Source organism: Pogoniulus pusillus, chromosome 8 (assembly GCF_015220805.1).
Source record: "Pogoniulus pusillus isolate bPogPus1 chromosome 8, bPogPus1.pri, whole genome shotgun sequence".
NCBI classification, from domain to species: Eukaryota; Metazoa; Chordata; class Aves; order Piciformes; family Lybiidae; genus Pogoniulus; species Pogoniulus pusillus.
The window spans coordinates 39,817,081-39,833,287 of record NC_087271.1 but is presented as its reverse complement, the minus strand read 5'-3'; the positions used below and the strand labels follow the sequence as shown (position 1 = coordinate 39,833,287).

The window sequence follows — 16,207 nt, the reverse complement described above, 5'->3', positions numbered from 1 at the left end:
ACCATGGAAACACAGGACTCTTCCCCCACCTTCTAGAAGATGCCCTCCCTCCAGAGCCCCATGAGGCTCTCACCCACACATCTTCCCACAGCAGCCACCTTCTCAGGAGAGCAACCCCACGCATCTTACCCAGCTGAATTCCTCTCTGCCCTCCTGCAAGCACTGTGCCCCACTGCCGCCATCTCTGTGCCCCCCTATTAGGATCCTCAGAGAAGAAATAAACAGACCAAGGCATTTTTTTTCCTCCCCTAATAGCAAAATATATTTCAACTGCTGTAATACAGTAGATTATAAACAGCTCTTCTGGGTGACAGAATATAGCACAGGTTGCATACAAGGACCTGCTGGTGCCAGGGCTGGGGCACACAGCGTAACAGTTCTGCTCACGCACCTCTGCCAGCACAGGTGAAGGGGCAGTGATGGCTTCTCGGGAGACAGGGAGAAAAGTGGAGGCTGAACTTGGCTGGCTCAGAGTACTGCAAAAGCCAGTTCACAGCCCTGCTGCTGCAGTGCACGTGGACTTGCTCACAGCTCAGGCTGGCTACTGTCTTTCCAGCCCATCTACATTCAGAAGGTGGCAGCTCAGACAGCTCACTTCTCCTTCAGTGAGTGGACTGAGCCACAGCACCCATGCCATCACATACAGGATGTGCTAGGCATGAAGCCTGCGCAGGCTCAGCCTTCCCAAGAACAAATCAGTCCATGTGAAAAATGGGATGTGTTTCACCAGGTTAATACTGATCTTTGCGATGCTACTGAGCAAGGAGCTGCAGCTGTACTGGCTGCCATTCCAAAGCTAGAGGTTTCCCACCTCAAAGCTGAGGGAGTTACCATGGAAGCGAGCTGCACAGTTCTTGTGTTGGAAGGAGCCACAGAAAACAGTGCATATTTATATACTGTTATTAAGAACTTGTAAAGGGCAGATTGTGAACCTCAGCATCTTCATCATTGACTAGAACATCATACTGCCAGCTCTGGCACTCACAGCCTAAGGAAACTTGAACAAACATGGTATAATTGGCTCTAATTAAACAAGCAATGTGCAAAAGCCTTACTATTTCCCCTCCAGTACTCTTCAGAAAGGTGAAAATAAGCCCACATTCAAAAGCAGTTTAAAAAACCCCTCATGGAATTGAAAGTAATCCTAATTGTTAATGCCCTGACAGCACAGATGCCAGATGCCTTGATCTACAAGGCTGGAAACCTCAACCCATCCAAAACTAAGACTAGTTCCAGCAGCTGAACATCCCTTTCTGGTTGCCTTCTGCTTGCCAGATGCTCAAGCCCTCAGGCTTCAAACACTAAGGATGCTGACACTAAATGCTGATGGATGTTCTTGTCTTTATTGGAACAGGGCAGTGCCAGCTGCAAGGAAAACACCAAAACTCAGGACTGAGTGCCAAGATCTGATTTCCTTTTGAGAACACCAAGAGAGCAACAAGAGCTGACACAGGCATCAAGGTGACAAGTCCCAGTCCATGACACCCTGTTTGAGTGCAGTTACAGTCGTACATGAGCATTTTGAGCACCACATCTAGGTAGTACTGGACTTAACTTCATCCTGCACTACAGAGGTGACAGAGTTGTTTGGCCAAGAGGTGTGTGTTGTGTTTGATTTCTTAGCTTCGTTGCTCCATCAGTTCTGTCCCTTCCTCCTACAGAAGGTACACTGAAACATGCAGGATCAAACTGCATGAGGTGAAAGCAAACCTTTTCATGCCCGGGATTTTATATACTAATACTGCCAAGTTTGAGTACATACACAAAGCCCCTGCTCTGAAATTAACCCAACTGCTGTTGCCAACAGGTTCTAGGAGGAGATGTTTTCAGAGGAGAGCCCCACAGGAAAACATCCTATTTGGCAAATTTGACCTGACACAACATCCTTTCTGCAGAGCAAGAGCCCATCTTACAGAGAACTGAAAACCTGGAAGAGTTCAAGTATCACCTAGCTTTCACAAAATTACTTTTGACTGTAGGTTAGCAAAAACAGAGGCCCAAAAGAGAGTCTAGAATGGGCTGGGAGATAAATCCATCAACAGTCCCAGTACTGCTCGTATACAACATTTGGCTGTAGGTCAGAAAGGAAAAGCTGTTACCAAAGTGTGCCCGTGAAGAACATTTGAGTAATTCACAAAGTCCTGTAGTCAGAGTCAGGATACCTCCACCAAGTTCCCCTCCCTCTCCAATAACAGCAGCTGCAGTTCCAGTGAAACTGGAGATATATATAGCCAGAAACTGTAAGTTCCCTTTTGTGCTTAGCATCTGACAGAGCAAGGAAACTGACAGGGCTCTACTAAACCGATACTGAAACACCAAAGTCACATAAAGCTTCTGCCTTTAGCAGAGAGCACAGGAGGATGTCCTACCTCTCCAGAAAGAGGAGGGCCAACAGCTAGGAAACTGGTCTTCACCCCAAGTTCCCACTAACACCAGACCAGACACAGGCAGATGAAAAAGCAGCTCTGACTCCAGCTATCAGGTCACCCCTCACCTCCCATCGGCAGCATTACAAGCTGCCACAACTCAGGTGGGCAAGAAGCACCAGGACTGAACTGGATTCATTCACTTAGGATGAGAACATGCTCTGTTGCAGTATTCTGCACCTTTTGCACTAAAGAAAGCCTTAACAACTTGCACATCTTCAGGCCCTTGCCGACTTAAAAACTCCTCTAGAAGTTATTTGTACCAAAAGATTGATTATCTGGAGCAAAAGAGAGAAAGAGTTGGAAATAAAACTATTCCTCAATTCACAAAGGCCTTCAGAGAACAAAAAGGCTACTAAGTCAGATGGGAACTTCATGAGCACAGAGAAAACAGATTTTCAGTACACAAAACAGTCAGGCAGAGACTGCAGACACTGTGCCCTGCTACTGGACCCCTCTTTCCCATGCAGCCACAACTGACACTCCCCTCTTCCTGTGTTCATTTTGAATTTGCAGGCAGTCCAGAGCCATCAAGAAATACTTTGGCTATTTTCAGACCAAGGAGGCAAATATCCTGTTGTTCTGACATTGTCTGCATCACAGTGGCAGATAGGACCACAAGAAAATAGAAGTTTTGTAGACATCCATCACCAAAAAGGAGAAAAGACATTGCAAAGGGATGGCTAAGGGAGATGGACGGATGCCAACAATGAGCTTTTAGCAAATCTGACCAGACTATCTATTGTCCAGGAGAGCAGCAACCTCAGGGGATCCCTGGAGGAGTAGGATTCCAGTAGATTCCACCTTCAGCTCAATGTTTTACTGGCATGAAAATGGCTCAAAGTGGAACAGCATGTAGAAGATGCTGCCTATGAAGCCTGCTGCAATCCAGGTCAACTGGTTTGCCTCAGTAATGTTTAGAAAAAAAACCAAAACTCAGTTTCTCAGGAGGCACAAGTTCCCTTATAAAAAGTTCATGGTAAGTTAAGTCATTGGTCCAAACACTTGGGAGGACAACTCCGATCTTCTGTGATCTCATTGCCAGAGCAGACCACTTCTACATCTTCACATGACACGACCACGAGCGTGGTTTTAAGTAGTCCAGGAATGTGGGCTGCAAAACATGGAGACACAGAAAGTGAGTTGCAGGCCAACAGCAGCAGCTGTGGTGCAGTCTGCTGAAGACTGCTTCCCTAAGTGGAAAGACAAAACACATTTTCACATCCTGCGATCCCATGCTCGTGCTCACTGCATAGTGTGTAGAAGAGTAGCTACAGCCATGAGCCAACTGCCTGCCTGCCACCCACTCTACCTCCAGTTCTGATACACCAGGTAACTGCTCCATCTACTAGCATATTGTACCAAGCTGCCAGACATTTACAATGGCATACTGTTAATCAAGAAGAATCAACACTGTTAGAGTTTGCTCAAGGATAGCTTTGGTTAAAACTGCAATCAACTAGGACAATAAGAAGTTCTATGTAGAGCATAATCTGGCTCTACATAAACCAAGAAAATGAGTAACCCTGACAGCTCAAATTCTCACTGCTACCCACTCTAGTCTTGGAGAAGAACAATAGGCTTGACTTCTGTGGGCTTCCTAGACAAGTTTCTCCTGACCTCCTTGGCCAAGCACAGCAGTTCTATTCATGCAGCCCAACTGGCTAAGAGCACTCTCAAGTAGTGGCTTCTGTCCTCAGAAATGGGGGAGAACACTCTCAGTTTGAAGCAGTGAAGCACTATCAGCATAGAAAGCACTAATGAAAGCACTTCTCCTAGAAAAAGCTTTCCTAGATTCTCTACAGTTTCTAGACTAAGTAACTCCCACTAAACTGATACAGCTCACTGCCAGAATCTTGTGCCATTCAGCTTCTGCCCCGTCCCCACAGCAAGGATGGACAAGCCATCCATGTGGTCACTTATCCCATGGGAATAGAATGGTCACTCACATTTTCTGTAGGGCAATACTGGCGGGCATACCACTCCTGGCTGTAGAGGCAAATGATGACTCCTTGGCCCAGGAAGAGGGAAGTCCACATGATTACATTCCAGATGGGCCCTTTCCGACGGTCATTGAGGATGAAGTTGAAGAGCACTGGAAAGAGGCAAGATGAGAAGCACTGTTGGAAAAAACCCTCAAGATTAAGGAACCAATAATCAGCTGACTTCACTGGATCTTTCCCTCCATACACTTCATCTCTAGAGCAACACAGCTATTTGGTGAGGTCAGCATAGTGCAAAAAAATCTGATTATGCTTGGCAACAGAGAAAATACTACAAGAGGATGCTGGCATTTACTTTCAATAAGTCTGCCAACAAGCTGTCCCAGTTGCATGCCTCTGGGAATCAATCCTGTTTGTGTTATGCTGGCAGACGTGGCCTTGAGTTTGTTAGAACCCTCTCAACTCAAAACTCCATGCAAAATGCCAGAGCTGTAACTTCTAAATGAGCTCTCTTCCTCAATGCAGCAGCAAAGCAATAGTTTTGTTACACTATGACTTTAAAGAGGAAGACAATGCAACAAAGGCTTGGCAGAGAGGAAGCAGTGCTATAAAAATATGTACACTGTCACATGAGCAGCAGTGTGTCACATATATCTTGCTTCCTCTCCATCAATGCCTTGCCCCTTTAAGCCAGAAGCTTGCAAACCTTGTGTGTATATATTCATCTATCAAGCTACTTAGCTGCAAAAATACATTCACACAGTTTGGATCCAAACTTTACACTTTTGGACAAAAGTTCTGTCTTTTAGTGTCTACTGATTAACAGGCATCATTAGCAGAAGGCCAAACCATGCCTGTTTCAAAAAAAGCCAACTAACCAAACAAAACCCACAAACCCCACAGCCCACTCACTCTCTCCTGGGAACTTACTTCCAAAGCACATGAACAAGCAAAAGAGAACTGGATAGAAGAAGCCGAAGCAGATGCTCAGAACATATTCATGCACAGCAGCTGACACTGTGAAGACAGACAGCATAGCTGCTGCCTTGAACTTCTTACCAAAGAACTGAAAGAGAGAAGAATGCAAACTATTATAGGCTATTCTGCTGTGGTTTTAGTTGGGTTGCTTCAAGGTTGTCTCTATTTTTTTCCCCACATGAGCTAAGAATCAGATCAGGATCTTATGAATGCTTACAAATATCTAGTGAGTGAGTGTCAAGAGGATGGGGCCAGAGTCCAGTGGTGCTCAGCAACAGGATATGGGGCAATGGGAAAAACTGCTTTGCTGTAAGGGTGCCAAGAGCACTGCCTGGAGAGTTTGCAGTGTCCTTCTCTGCAGACTTTCAAAACCCTCCTGGACATCACGATCCTGGGCAACCTGCTCCGGATAACCCTACTTTGGACTAGGTTACTTCCAGGTCCTTTCCAACCTCCACCATTCTGTGATTCTGTGAAATGCCTGCTCCAGCTTAGAAGCATACATGAAATACTAATAGTACTTAGATTTTCAGGTACTTTTCTTCAGGTACATTTCTAGTCTCCTGCATAAGTATTCAGGTTGCCCCACTCATGAAATATCTATCATAGCTCATCAAGCCAGTGCAACATGACTTCAGGCTGTGGAGTCAGTTGTTACACTCCTATGTCTCAGACACGTTTTCACTCAGTAAGGATTTGAAAATGAGCAATGGATCTCTAAAAGGCACAGTGGCTGCCTGTGACAGCTGAGGCAATGCATTTTTGTGCTCCTCAATGGACAGCGATGCTGCATCTTGACAAATGCACTGTCTTGCTCAGTGGTTAAATGTTTAACTAACAGGAACACCACATCTGCTTGTTACTCACCCAAAGGAAGTCCCTGTAGGCATAGTAATAGAGCCAGTCATGTACTACCACATTCCAAGTTCGGTAGTAGTTTGCATAGGAAGTGGAGTTCCACCAGTCCTGAAAGCACAGTTGAAAGAGGATACATTTACTGAAGCATAAAACATTCTACAGGTCTCTTGGATATCAAGTTGAAAAATACTGGCCAGAATAATGCCAGACAAATAAAACAAGCTGCACCATGAAATAATGCATTGCACTGCACTTTCACCATTCTACTCTACATGTCAAAGTTATGTTTTATCATCTTAGCCAGTGCTGTTTGTGACAACAGAAGAAAAGCAGTGCTAACAGAGCTATCAGAACCGATGGCTCGGTGTTCACACACAGCATATACTACCTTAAAATCAATACAGGCTGCCATGTAGTCAGGTCTGTTGTACAGCACAGCAAACAAACTTAAGCCTTAACAGAATAAAGCAAACAAAACCCTGCGGATGCTTCATTTGGCAAAAGAGTGATTTTCTTCTTCCACTTCCCTTTAAGAAAATGACTCTTGTAAGCTTCATAAGCTTATAAGCTTTTTCTTTTAAGCTGTTGCCATTGGAATGGGCTGCCCAGAGAGGTGGTGGAGTCACCGTCCCTGGAGATGTTCAAAAAAAGACTGGATGAGGCACTTAGTGCTATGGTCTAGTTGATTGTACATTGCTGGGTGATAGGCTGGACTGGATGATCTTGGAGGTCTCTTCCAACCTGGTTGATTCTATGATAACTCCTGCTTTTACCTTGTAGAACATTCTGTCTGCAAAGCGCATCATCTCCGCAAATGCATTGAGCCAGCAGTGAAGGAAGGCAAAGAAAACCAGGAAGAGAATCAGCACACCTAGAAACAAGGTGGAGTCAAATGTAGTAGTGTTTTTTTAACTCAGCTCTAAGCAGGAATATATAACAGTCAAAACTTATAGGCATGGACACTGTTGAGCTCTGTGCTGCCTATGCAAAAAGACACCAGCATTGCAATTTCTTGCCAGACCAGGCCACACTTACCCCAGAGGGAGACAGCAAGGCTGCCAGAGCCTAGGACTCAACTTTGAAGACCTCTGCATTAAACCTGAAGCCTTTACTTTCTGCTGCTGGTTCTAAAGTTTAACACTATGACTTTATGCCAGGGGAAGTATAGGCTGGATGTTAGGAGGAAGTTGTTCACAGAGAGAGTGATTTCCTATTGGAATGGGCTGCCTGGGGAGGTGGTGGAGTCACCATCCCTGGAGGTGTTCAAGAAGAGTGGATGAGGCACTTAGTGCCATGGTCTGGTTGACTGGATAGGGCTGGGTGCTAGGTTGGACTGGATGATCTTGGAGGTCTCCTTCAACCTGTTTGATTCTATGAAGCCTGTCCATAAAATTTCCTTTGCCAATCTTTGCAAGTCAGAAGTACACCTCATATGAAGCACTTCCCCTCCCTTCCACCTCTTCCAGAAGGGTTACAGTTATTCACCACTCCAGGTCTTACCTGGCAGAATGGAATTGAAGATGCAGAGAACCAGCCCTCGAAGATTGAAGGTCTCTTGACTGCTGTTGCGGAACTGAGGAATGCAGAGTCTCACAAAGATGTAGTAGGCATAGAAAAGTGATCCAAGCACCTGGAACAAAACCAGAGAATGTCTGATGTTGTAACAGAAACGTGCAATTAACACATTGCCCATCGACAGCTCTAGGACAGAAGCAGCAGCTGCCAAGGCAAGCCAAAACTGTGTATTTTATATTGCTGCTAATAAACTTCCCTAAGGGTCCAGGCTGAAAGTAAGCTACAGCCACCTGTAAAGCATTGACAGCCAGGACCAAAGTTAACTTGTCTTTTCTACTGCAGCATCTCTAAGTTTTTCCTAGATCTATAAACTCAGAAGTTGGGACACAAAAGGTTTGTGCTGATGTAAGCGGGGAAGTATCCTGTGACCTAGGCCTAAGACAAGTGCAGAACTGAAAAACAGTTACTGTAGTTAAATCTAATACTAAAGATTAATTTTCTTTTATCCCAAATGAGATGTTTATTAGATCAAGCCACTTCAGCCCTGCTCCAGCTCATGAACTCACGTTCTGGAAGCTGACGTCAAAATGCGAGCCACCGCTTTAAAGACTGACTGCTGCAAGCCAGGTGTAGGCTTTGCACCCCCACTTGTCAAAAAGCAAGAAGCCAAAAGCCTTTTCAGGCTTCATCTTTTCTTCCATCTTACTGATTTGCTTTTTGAAACGTGAATACATTTCGTGTCAGTGAATGTGTCAATCGCACAAAGCCGTTACTTGAAACACATCCATGAGAAGCTATATTAAAGATCACTTTCAGAAGAGTGGGAAACAGGTCAGCCTCAAGCTGCAATAAGCCATGAAGATTTGGGCTCTGGGTCTCATTGTTTCTAAACTGGTGCAAATGCTGACAGGCAGGTAGCTGTGCCACTGCACAACAATACACCACCAGTACAAAGAAAGAGGAACATTGCAAACATGTGCTGCATGTGTTTATGGAGCATAGAATTAAATCTAAAGGCTTGTGTAAGCAAGGATTTCACTCCTTTTCCTTTGACACAGCCATTGTGCAGCAATGTTTGTCTCACTGCTGTTTTCTAGAGTCACTTAAAAAAACAAGTAAAAAAATATTATTTGCTGGTGAGCCCCCACCAAGTAAACAGCCAAAAATTCCAAAGGGAGAACTGTTCAGGAATAGTTTAGATGATCTCTGAGGGTGTATTCCACTACTTACCTGTGCAAACTTGGTAGCTACATAGCCCCATCTTATTGTGGGATTCCTAGGAAAAAGAACATGATACCTTATCTAACTAGGACCTCAGAGCAGCAAAAACCTCCTCTCAGTTATTGATTTTTCTCATCTATACTCAAAAAAACCCTGCAGTTCGAATTCCAGAATTGTTAATCTCCTGCCATCCCTAAGTTGTCTTCTCAAATTGCTGACTCCTCATTTTCAGCTACCACAAGACAAAGATGGCAATTCCATAAATGGAGATGTATCTGGAGGGCAGCATTATGCAATTAGGTAGGAGGTGGTGATCTGCCCAGCAGACACGTAAAGGATTGCTGACTTGACACTGTCAAAGTGCAACCCAGTAAGGCAGAGAAAAGCTTGGGAGTTCCCAGTTTTAAAGGCTTCAGCCTGTCTCCTCAACCTCAAGAGCCAGGGCTGCTTGTTAGCACCACATAAACCAACATGAGCTCATCGCAGGAACTACGTATTGCTGGCCACTCAGAAGCAAGTTCTTAATTTGTTACACTTCAAGTGCACTTCCCAAACAAATCAAACCAGCACTGTAAAGCCAAAATACTACCAGCATTAGAGCGAGTTCTCATGATCAAGTCCTGCCCTTGGCAGGTTACTGACTTAACCACATCTTTATGGAGACTAAAACTCAACTAAGCCAACCACACACAGAGTTGCTTAACGTATTTCAGTTTTTAGACTACTTGGACATTGTGTGTTGCTCACATTACCTGGGATAGCTGTCTCTGTAAATAAGGGTGGGAGCAAAGAGGAAGTACAGGTATTGAGAAATTCTGGGAATAGGTACTGTGCCTGGAAGAGAGGAAAACAAAATAAAGACACATTACAATCTTTTTGCTTACTGAGTTCACTTTGTTTCCCCGGTACTTTTTTACAACACCAAACCCTTCTTTAACCTCAGAAAACCTTAGTCTGGAAGTAAAGGTATGGGATTTGCAGAGAATAAAACTAAACCTATCAGATAGAATCACCACATCATGAAGTACAGTTAACAAGTGAGGGTGACTAACAAGTCAGATTTTGAGACTACATTTCTTTTACTCTTAGGGAAGACAAAGCTGTAAGGGCTGTATCAACGCCTGGGTTCCCGCTCAGCTCTTGCACATCTTGCTGGAAGAGCTTCTGTGATTACTGTCATCTCAACTACAGCATTGAATTGGGGGTATGCAGGTAGTCACTGCAAATGTTTTGCTCCCAAAAGCAGAAATAAGAGAGTTCTGCTGAAGCAAGACTTAAGACACAGATGATTTGGACCTGAACAACAGCCTAGCTTATTGACTATTACTAAATGAAAAGGTTGAGACAAACCATGATGCAGAAAGTCAGCATAAGCTGTCATCACCTGCCCATCCAAAGTCACCTACTCAAATCCTACCTCTCCAATTTGTGAGGGTAGCTCAGAGTAAGAGAGCGAAACCAAGAACTGGTTATGCACTGCTGTCAAAAATACACAGGTAGGTTACTCACTGGATTTGTCCTTCACAGAGGACAGGACTCTGGGGACATTCTCCCGGATGAAGGAATGAGCCTTCATAACCAGACGAACCTGTAAGGCCAAGAGGATATCAGTTTAACACTCTCATTTCCCAACTTACTAATAAAATTGGATCAAGCATTTTAACACCACCTTTCAACACCTTGGTTTCTCTCCAGTTTACCCCTTTGACAAGGGAAGGGCTGCTGCTTCTGCTGCCCACAAGCCTGCTTAACTGACATGAATTTAAAACACCAGAAAGTGAAACGTGCAGTAATCACAGCTCAGGAGAGTCTGATTTACACATCTCATTTACACCCACAAGTCCGTAGCATACACAAGGACTCTGAATAACACCAGCAAGCCACTAGCAAGTTAAAATTGCAAATCCTGCCTGTTTCAATGGGCCTGCATGTTTCAGTTTGAAAACAGTCCTTAAAGTTAGATGTGTTGTAGTATGTTGGAATAAAGTGGTGCCCCACATCGCTGCCAGCAGCGTTCTTTAACACCAAAGGATTAAAAGGAGGGCTGGTCCACAGTTAATTCTTTAAGCTTACACTCATCTCTGATCATCTTCATTTTAACCTGATGTTCTGACCAGTCCTTCATACTCTTGCCCTCTCCCAGTCCTTTCTCCCAAAGAAAATTCCACTCCAAATAATGTCCTAACTACGAGACAAATACAGCTGCTTCATGGAAACAGGAACCACTTGTTGACTACATACTTCTCTTCCACCTCCCCTCTTTTTTTTGTTGAACAGGAATCTTACAACTTCCTTGTGAATTACAGCACAAGAAGTTCTTCAAGCATTTAGCATTCACAAGACAACTAGAAATAAAGAGAATTTCAGCCTTGATGGATGTAAAATCTTAAATGCTGGGTAAAAACCTAAGTGATTTCCAGGTCAAAATGAAGGTTAGTATCTAATTTTGACTCATTAGTTTTGCTGCTTGTAAGTCTGTCCTGAAGTCAAAGACAAAGGCCATTGACAGTCCTGGCTTGATTTAGCAGCGCTTGACTCCTTAGGGAATACAACACTTGATATATCCAAAAATACCAGGGAGGGACCTACCTGTTCCAATATTACAATGAAACGGGAAGCTGGGGGCAGGGCATATGAAATTGCAACATAGGTTGGTCCAAATCCAAGCCCAGCTGTTTGGAAGAGCGTGAACAACATCCCATAGAAGAACGAGTGGATTACACGATGGGAGGAACTGCCGTAGCCTTGGGCCCACCAGACGAAAAGGTTGTAGGGAACGGTAACGGTGGCACAGAACATGCACAGCCAAGTACAGAAGACAACTGGGAACTTCCCAAAAACATAGACCAAGAGATCAAATCCTAGGACCAGCCTAGAGGGTACAGGGAAAGAGACAATAATCAGAGTCTGTTGTTTCATTAGAAGTGCTTCTACTCCACTAAGCAAACTCAAAATGCCAAACTTCCAGATCATAACTGTTTCACAGTCTAGAGAGAAGCAACTGTGGCAATTTTAATCTCAGAAGCAGAGGACTGTCTGTGGAAGGTGGTGACCACCCACAAGCACACCAGAAAATAAGAGATGCAGGACTTGTGCCATCAGTGCTGCCAAGCACAGCTTACCTTCAAATCTCACGGAGCTTAAGCACATCTTTAAGCTCAGCATGTGCTTTAAAGACTATGGCTCAAGCTCATCCCTGCTAAGAACAAGCATGTGACTAAAGGATCCACTGTTGAACCAGGGTCCAAAGAAGTATGGAACACTCCTAGGACATCATCACTACTATTGTAAGAATCAGTTCTTCCCAGGAGTTTGATACCCGAAGAAGTTTCTCCTCACCTCCATAGGTGTGAACTATTTTAACATCTGGTACTCAAATCTAGTTTAGGTCCACTTTGTGAAATTTGTGGGCATTCCACACTGATTCAGTTTAGAGTCCTCCCAAAAGGCTTAGGGTCATTAGATGGTCAGTCCAAAGACATCCAGCTGGTGTGCATTAGGCACTCGAATCATTAATCAAGCTTAAAACACAAGGACATAAAGAACGTTCAAGCTTACTGGCTATCCCAGCCACCAGGGTTACCTTCTACACGTAAGCCACTCTTCTAAACCAAGGTCAGAGAAGACAGTACAGAGCACACCACCAACAAAATTTGTTCTCATGTGGAAATTCAGCTGCAAACTGGATCCAAATTATCAAACCTAGCCAGGATTTTTAAAGTTTATTTATCAAAGAATGCAGTCCTGTTGATTTCAGAGGCAGATCTCTCCTCCCCCAGCATTCATACACAATTAGGTTAGGATCACACGAACGGTATTCAGTAGTGCACCAGCCTGTTCTCACCCCTACTCAAGAGGGACAATGATTACCATCAAGATACAGCTCCAGTTTCGTACACTGAAGCAGGTAATCAGCAAGATAAACACATAATCCTGCTTGTGTACATGGAGCAGAGCTTGCCAAAAACGTGCTATTTAAAGCAAGAGTTAGGGAAGCAGTCTTTCACAATCTTGTTCAGAACTGGCTACCTGCAAAGCATGATCTGGAGAGGCTGTGCCAGTATCCTTGAAATTATTTTCCCCAGGAAAAGCCAAAAAGTTCTATTCTTATTTAAGCACAAGTACAGTGTGTCAGAACTGTCAGTGTCAGTTTTAAACAGAGTTTAGTTTGAATAGAGTCCTCCTCCAAGCAATGGAAAGTAGCTTAAAACTACCATTTGATTAAAGATTTTCAACTGAACTAGAGCACACACAATGATGACCCCACTCCCTTTTTGCCAGGCCTATGATGAACTAATTTGGGCTGAACTGTGCTGTCCAAAATTCCCAGAGAATACACCAATCTGTAGGATTTTCCTAATATCTAGCCAGCTGATTTGAAAGGACCATATCCTCTTCAAAAGGCATTCCAACATGTGTTTTAAGTATGTCCAGCTGAAACCTCCCCTTCCAAGCTCAGGGCAGACCTTACCACTCTCCACAACTTTCTGAAAGGATCTTGTGTAGCAAGGTAGTGGACAGTCTCTTCTCCCATGTAACAAGTGATAGGACAAGAGGAAGTAGCCTCAAATTGTGCCAGGGGAGAGGGTGGACATCAGGAAATAATTCTTCACAGAAAGAGCTATCAAGCCATGTAACAAGTTGCCCCAGGAAGAGATGGAAATCCCACCCCAAAAGGATTTAAAAGCCACATAGATGTGGTGCTGAGGGACAGTTTAGTGGTGACTTTGTAGTGCTGGGATAATTGTTGAACTTGATGATCTTAAAGGTCTCTCCCAACCAAAACAATTCTACTACTCTACAGTTCTGTGAAGGATTCCCCTTTTTCTCTGCACCACTCTGAAGCTTCTCGTATATCTGTCGCTTTGGAAGCAAGCATTTCCCAGCCCTGGCCCTTGACTTTCCAGAGCATTCTTACCTTCCTTCATCAATGAAGTCTACTAAAAGTGTGCTGAGGATGAAGACAATGAGAAGAGCGATGAACATGTGGTAGATTGTCCTGATGTGACTCACTTCAAACAGCTCACTACAGGAGAGATTCAAACGTTATGAGGCCGGTCACAGAGCACAGCAAAACTCCAGTATGTCAGCTCCCAAAGTGTTTCACTCTAAGGTGACATCACTGCCATCCCAGCTCAAAAGACTGAAGCTAACACATAATTTGGGTGTCAGTCTGCACAGACACCTCCTTGGTTTATCCTGAGACAAAAAACAATTAGCCACTATCTCAGTGGTTCTGGGAGGACTGTAATTAAGGGTTACACTCATGGAAGTCTGCAAGCTGTAGTAAATATGTTGTAGGAAGAAATCAGCCCACAGGGAGTTGAACATACAGGAGAGGCTGGTGGGAAGAGTACCTCAAAGCAATGTAAGTTTGCTATCAATAGCATTTTCAGTCAATTTAATAGCAAACGTGAGGTTAAGTTACTCACTCCAGTAAGGACCTTCTGGCAGTAAAGATCTTTCCATGTTCTGGAGGGGCCCTCAAGGTCCTGCAAACAGAGAATATTTGAGACAAGAAAGGAAATAAGTCTTCCAGGAAGCCTTCCTATAACCTTGTTACAGGAAAAATTTAAAACTAACTTACTTGGCTTTGTGCAGTTCCTTCTCTGAGCAGGAAGCTGGGAAGACAGAGGCTGAAGCTGAGGAATCCAAGAGTGCTGATTTTGCCACCAAACTGTTCACAAACTCTGTGAAGTGACTGTCCACCTCCTTCATGAAAACTGGCTTCAATTGCTGACAGAGTGGAAACAGAGCAGAAAGTTGTTTAACTCTCTGGATACATTTTCATAAATGATTTATATCCCTTTCTAATATTTACATTCCTTTCTATCTCAAAGCAGGACAGAGCAAGACATGAAGGCAACACTCCTCTACTATTTACCAACAGTTGGAGCCAACTTGGATAAGATCAGGGACTTGTCCTGTGCTGTTCACACACCTCAGGACTTTGAGTAATGGGCAACACAGAGGACTAAAGTAAGCATACTGATCTTCACATATACACCTGCAGCAATGGGTACTTCTCTTATGGTGCCAGGAAAGTTCAGCTAAACTTCATACATGAGCCCAGAAAACATTTCTTATTTTTCAACCAGAATTGCATCCTTAGCATATAAACCAAGTATAAACAAGATTTACTTTTGAGTCTATGTAGTATTACAGGAACTAAAATAGACCTTTCATGCTTGTGGCTAAGCAATCACCATTGCTGCTCTCCTGCATTAAAGCAGTCAACGACATGACTGAAGGAAGAACAACCAAATATACTCTTCCACTACACCAATTTTTGGATGAAACCTTTTATGTATCACAGAAATTACAGAATGCACAAAAAATTGTCACTAAAGCAACAAAACACATGGCTAAACATTAAGACTGAGCAGAGAGAGAGAGAAAACTAGTAGAAGCAAGACTGAAGTTCAAGAACAGCCCTGATGAATTGCCTGCACTTCCTTTTCCTCAGACAGCTTTATACAGGTTATCTTCTCTGTCACAGCCAGTTCATAGAATCAACCACGTTGGAGGAGACCTCCAAGATCATCCAGTCCTACCTATCACCCAGCCCTGTGACAAAGTTGTACCATTTTCAGCCTAGTCATATTTTTCTTCTCTCATTTTATTAGAAAAAGGCAAGCTCTGAAGCATCTGGTTTATCAGAGACCTTGACTGACTTCCAAGGCCACGGGAAAAAGCAAAGGTAAGCTCCTATCTCTTCACTATCTTTTTGGAGAGTCACTATAAAAAGAAATTACAGAAAGGAAAGAGATCAGCTGTTGATAAAACATGGGCTACCCTTGACTAAGATTGCTTGCTTTAGCTGATAGATTTTTCTTTCCTTGAAGAAAAACCACCACATTACTTAACCCTCTCAATAAGTTATCCAGACAAGGACTATAATTCATCTTCAAACAACAGACAGTAACAGGCTAAAATGTTCTCATATCCCTTTTGTCATGTCTGAAGACTACCATTTATAATCTATTTCTGCACTTCCCATCTGCTGGATCTGCTATTTAGTCTCACAACAAACTTCCAAAGATCTAATTTCTCCCACCAGAGGCAGAGTTCTTAAAACTAGATTCTCTTAATGATAAAATGTTCCAAGTTACTTATTTGTGCAAAAAGTGATATGCTGAGCTTTGAACAGCTTTTGGTTGTAGTGCAAATTCTCTTACTCTTTATAAAAAGACAGGAACTTGAGATTTGGACACTGCAAGGTGTTACTGACTAGAAAAAAGGCAGGCAAAATGAAATTCCCTCAAG

The 16,207-nt window shown here is 43.6% G+C and overlaps 1 protein-coding gene across 4 annotated transcripts in view; it reads right to left on the bottom strand.

Moving 5' to 3' along the window:
• Positions 1–1,321: 1,321 nt before the first annotated feature.
• SOAT1 (sterol O-acyltransferase 1) overlaps positions 1,322–16,207 on the bottom strand; it is a 31,238-nt gene continuing 16,352 nt past the window's right edge. For all 4 annotated transcript variants that reach the window (XM_064148152.1, XM_064148154.1, XM_064148153.1 and 1 more), the window contains 13 exons: positions 14,529–14,677; positions 14,374–14,433; positions 13,860–13,967; positions 11,531–11,813; positions 10,451–10,529; positions 9,694–9,775; positions 8,951–8,996; positions 7,706–7,835; positions 6,979–7,076; positions 6,215–6,313; positions 5,300–5,435; positions 4,376–4,521; positions 1,322–3,540 (listed from right to left, as the gene is read on the bottom strand). In XM_064148152.1, coding sequence (XP_064004222.1) covers positions 3,484–3,540; positions 4,376–4,521; positions 5,300–5,435; positions 6,215–6,313; positions 6,979–7,076; positions 7,706–7,835; positions 8,951–8,996; positions 9,694–9,775; positions 10,451–10,529; positions 11,531–11,813; positions 13,860–13,967; positions 14,374–14,433; positions 14,529–14,677 — 1,473 coding nt within the window. In that variant the 3' untranslated portion in view covers positions 1,322–3,483. The remainder of the gene's footprint in view (positions 3,541–4,375; positions 4,522–5,299; positions 5,436–6,214; positions 6,314–6,978; positions 7,077–7,705; positions 7,836–8,950; positions 8,997–9,693; positions 9,776–10,450; positions 10,530–11,530; positions 11,814–13,859; positions 13,968–14,373; positions 14,434–14,528; positions 14,678–16,207) is intronic.